Genomic DNA, 4,396 nt, shown 5'->3' with positions numbered 1-4,396 from the left:
CGACACGAAGGCCATGCAAAGGGAGATTGATCACCTTAAGAAGAAGTTACGCCGTGCAAGACGGAGGCGAACACCATCTCTTTCTGATCCTTCTTCTAAGGACTCTCAAGGCAGTAGTTACAGGCTAAGGTCCAGAACTCCTCCTAGTGATACTTCCTCGTATGAGAGAAACGACCTTCGTGGTTGAAAGGACAAGAAGTCTTCCTCTAGGGGCTTGGGAAACGATGCTATGAGTAGGGCGTTGAACCAAATCTCCAAGTCACCTTTCACACGTAGGGTCGAGAAGGGAAAGCTTCCACGACAATTCACTCAGCCCACGTTCACCATATATAATGGCAGAAGAGACCCAGTGAAGCACGTGAGTCACTTCAATCAGGGGATGGCGATACACTCTAAGAATGAAATTTTAATGTGCAAAGTCTTCTCTTCTAGCTTGGAACTTGTGGCGATGAGATGATTTAATGGCCTGAAGGCTGGTTCCATTGATTCTTTCATGGAGCTCACTAGGGCATTTGGCTCTCGATTCATTACCTGCAGTAGAGTTTTTCGGCCTTTAGACTCACTATTGTCCATGGCCATGAGGGAGGGAGAGACCTTGAAAACGTATTCTGATAGATACCGGGAGATGTTTAATGAAATCGACGGCGATTTTGATGAGGTGGAGATTAACACTTTTAAAGTGGGCCTTCCAACTGATCACGACCTAAGAAAATCTCTGACCAAAAAGCCTGTACGGAGTGTACGTCGGCTCATGGACCGTATTGACGAGTACAAAAGGGTTGAGGAAGATCAACAACAAGGTAAAGGGAAAGCGAAGGTCATCCCTCAAGAAAGGAGGGACTTTAGGTCGGATAGATACAATAACAATAGGTTAAGGAGAGATTTCGCTGGGCAACCGGGTTCGGCCACTCCTTAGGTAGTTAATACCGTATTTCGAGAACCGGTGCATCAGTTGTTGGAGAAGGTTAGGAAGGAACCATACTTCAAATGGCCTAATAAGATGGCTGGGGATCCTATGAAGTGGAATCAGAATCTCATTTGTCAATATCATCAGGACGTAGGTCATACTACCGAGAATTGCCGGACATTATGGAACCATTTGGAGCAGTTAGTTAGTGAAGGAAAGTTGAAGCAATTTTTGTATCAGCCTAATGGGCAAGGAAGCCATTCAGGTTCGATTAATCAAGGGAACAACTCATCTTGGCCTCCCTTGGGAACGATTAATGTCATTTTCGCTGATCTGGGCAGGACTGGCTCCTGTCCTACTAGGGTGATGTCCGTATCACATATTCTCACCGAGGAGTCTGGCTTGAGTCCGAAGAGGATTAAAGGGAGTACTCCACCAATTTTGGGCTTCTCAGATGAGGATAAGGTTGGGACCATTCAGCTACATGACGATGCCCTGGTGGTTACACTGAGGATAGGGGACTATGATGTGAGGAGAGTAATGGTTAATTAGGGTAGCGGTGCAGATATTATGTACCCTGATCTGTTTAAGGGGCTTAATTTAAAGCTCAAAGATCTTACAGCTTATGATTCACCACTAATAAGTTTTGAAGGGAAAGCTGTCATACCAAAGGGACAAATTCGTTTGCCTGTGCAGTCAGGTCCGGAAACAGTCGATGTGGATTTCATTGTGGTTGACGCTTATTCCCCATACACGGCCATCTTGGCAAGGCCTTGGCTGCATGCTCTAGGTGCTATATCCTCAACTCTTCATGTTAAAGTGAAGTTCCCGTCGAGGGAACTGATCGAAGAAATTCTTGGGAGTCAATCAGTAGCAAGACAGTGTATATTGGCTGCAATACTGCATCAAGCCGAACTAGAGTCCTCGGTCTCAGCTATGGAGGATTTATAGCAATTAATGTTTCTGGATGCCCCCAGTGCGGTGACAGCAGAAGAGGCAACATGTGAAGAGTTAGAGAGGTTTCTTATAGATGATGACCCTGAAAAGTTCTTTCAGGTTGGTGCTCGGCTGCCGCATCAAGAGAAGGGGGAATTGGTTTTGTTTTTGAAAAACAATATTGACGTATTTGCTTGGGATCCCTATGATGCCCCTAGGGTTGATCCGAGCTTTATCTGCCATCATTTGAATGTCAATCCTACCGTTGTCCCAAGGAGGCAACCACCTCGGCGTTCCTCTGAGGAGCATGCCGAGGTTGTCAAGGAGGAGGTGCTCAAGGGGCAATTAAGGAAGTTTTTTTTTATCCAGAATGGTTGGTGCACACAGTAGTGGTAAAGAAAAAGAACGGAAAGTGGAGAGTATGTGTGAACTTCATGGACTTGAACAAGGCTTGTCCTAAGGACTCGTTCCCAATGCCTCGCATAGATCAATTGGTGGATGCTACAGTTAGACATCCTCGGATGAGTTTTTTGGATACTTTCCAAGGCTATCACCAAATAGCTTTGGCACTAGATGATCAGGAGAAAACAACCTTCATTACTTCTACGAGGAATTATCATTACAAGGTGATGCCATTTGGTTTAAAAAAAGCAGGGGCTACCTATCAAAGGATGATGACCAGGATGTTCGAGTCGCAGCTGGGAAAGACTATTGAAGTGTGTGTGGATGACATGGTGGTGAAAAGCAAGGTCGTGCCCATGCATGTGAAAGATTTGAATGATACTTTTCAGACTTTGAGGAAGTACAGGTTGCGCCTTAACGCCTCTAAATGCTCTTTTGGCATAGGCTCTGGTAAATTCCTAGGCTACATGGTGACTCATAGAGGAATAGAAGTAAATCCGACACAAGTCAGGGCAATTAACAGCTTGCAACCTCCTTGGAATCTAAAGGAAGTTCAGAAGCTAATAGGGATGACTGCTGCCCTCAACAGGTTTATTTCTCGATCCGCTGATAGATGTAGACCTTCCTTCCAGTTGCCGAATAAGTGGAAGGGATTCGAATGGACTGAGGAATGTGCCTTAGCTATTCAACAACTTAAAGAGTATCTTTCTCGACCACCCATCATGTCTCGGCCAGAGGTGGATGAAATCCTGTTTGCGTATATAGCAGTGGCCATTCATGTCGTCAGCTTGGTTTTAATAGGGACGATAGTGGTATACAGAGACCAGTTTACTATGTAAGCAAATCTCTGCATGAAGCTGAAGTGCGTTATTTATCATTGGAGAAAGCGATTCTGGCTGTAATGCATGCTACGCGTAAGCTTCCTCACTATTTCTAATCCCACACAGTTGTTGTTTTGACTCAGCTCCCTCTCAAGTTGGTATTGCGAAGTGCCGATTACTTAGGGAGGATCGCAAAATGGGGAACTATCCTGGGGGGCTTTTGATATTAAGTATATGCTTCGCACCTCTGTGAAAGGCCAAGTCCTTGCTGATTTGGTGGCAGAATTCGCTGAGCCTTCATTGGAAGAAAGTGTAAAAGGGTTGCACACAGATGAAAAATCAGTTGGTGTGATCTCATGTAAGAAATTCCCAATTTGGAAAGTTCATGTTGATGGGGCGGCGAACCAAGAGGGTTAGGGGTGGGACTAGTTCTTGTGTCTCCAGAGGGGCTTACGTTCGAGAAATCGCTGAGATTGGGATTCTCAGCCACTAATAATGAGGCTGAGTACGAAGCTATATTGGTTGGGATGGATATGGTTCAAAAAATGGGGAGAAAATCAGTCCAAATGTTCTCAGATTCTCAGTTAGTCGTGGGCCAAGTGGTGGGGACATTAGATGCTAGAGATCCAAGAATGCAAAAATATTTGACTCGTGTCAGGTGTTTACAATCCAAACTTGACTCTTTTTCCTTGATGCATATATCTAGGAGTGGGAACACACATGTTGATTCATTAGCCACGCTTGCAACATCTTCAGCTCAAGGTTTGCCCCGAGTCATTCTCGTTGAAGATTTGTTGAAACCTGCTCGGATAGCTGTTGATGCTATCCACATTCATCAAGTTAGGTTTGGACCTAGTTGGATGGACCCCATAGTATCCTTTCTTAAGAGCGATGTCCTACCCGAGGAGAAATCTGAGGCAGATAAAGTTCGTAGAAAGGCGCCCCGATTCTAGTTGTCCGAGGATCAGAAGTTGTATAAACGCTCCTTTTCTGGGCCATACTTGTTGTGTATACACCTTGAAGCAACGGAGTCACTTTTGGAGGAATTGCATGAAGGGATTTGTGGAAGTCACACGGGAGGAAAGTCATTAGCTCATAGAGCTCTGACCCAAGGGTATTGGTGGCCCAACATGCAGAGAGAGGCCCAAGATTATGCAAGAAAATGCAACCAATGCCAGAGATTTGCTCCTAATATCCATCAACCTGGTGGCGTACTTAACCCCTTGTCTAGTCCATGGCCGTTTGCTCAATGGGGGTTGGATATAGTAGGACCTTTTCCAAAGGTGGTGGGAAATAAAAGATGGTTGCTCGTGGGAACCGATTACTTTAC

The 4,396-nt window shown here is 45.2% G+C and overlaps 1 protein-coding gene across 1 annotated transcript; it reads left to right on the top strand.

Moving 5' to 3' along the window:
• The first annotated feature begins 1,000 nt into the window (after positions 1 to 1,000).
• On the top strand, positions 1,001 to 1,459 carry LOC142644055 (uncharacterized). The gene has a single exon (XM_075818740.1). It carries the CDS (start codon positions 1,001 to 1,003, stop codon positions 1,457 to 1,459), a length of 459 nt encoding a protein of 152 aa, XP_075674855.1.
• The last annotated feature ends 2,937 nt before the right edge of the window (positions 1,460 to 4,396 follow it).

This window comes from Castanea sativa, chromosome 7 (assembly GCF_040712315.1).
Source record: "Castanea sativa cultivar Marrone di Chiusa Pesio chromosome 7, ASM4071231v1".
Classification (NCBI taxonomy): Eukaryota; Viridiplantae; Streptophyta; class Magnoliopsida; order Fagales; family Fagaceae; genus Castanea; species Castanea sativa.
This window is presented reverse-complemented; position numbering and strand designations above follow the sequence as displayed.

What these genes read in the sequence shown, in the direction of transcription:
- LOC142644055 (XM_075818740.1), top strand. Translation starts at nt 1,001, where the DNA reads ATGGCTGGGGATCCTATGAAGTGGAATCAGAATCTCATTTGTCAATAT.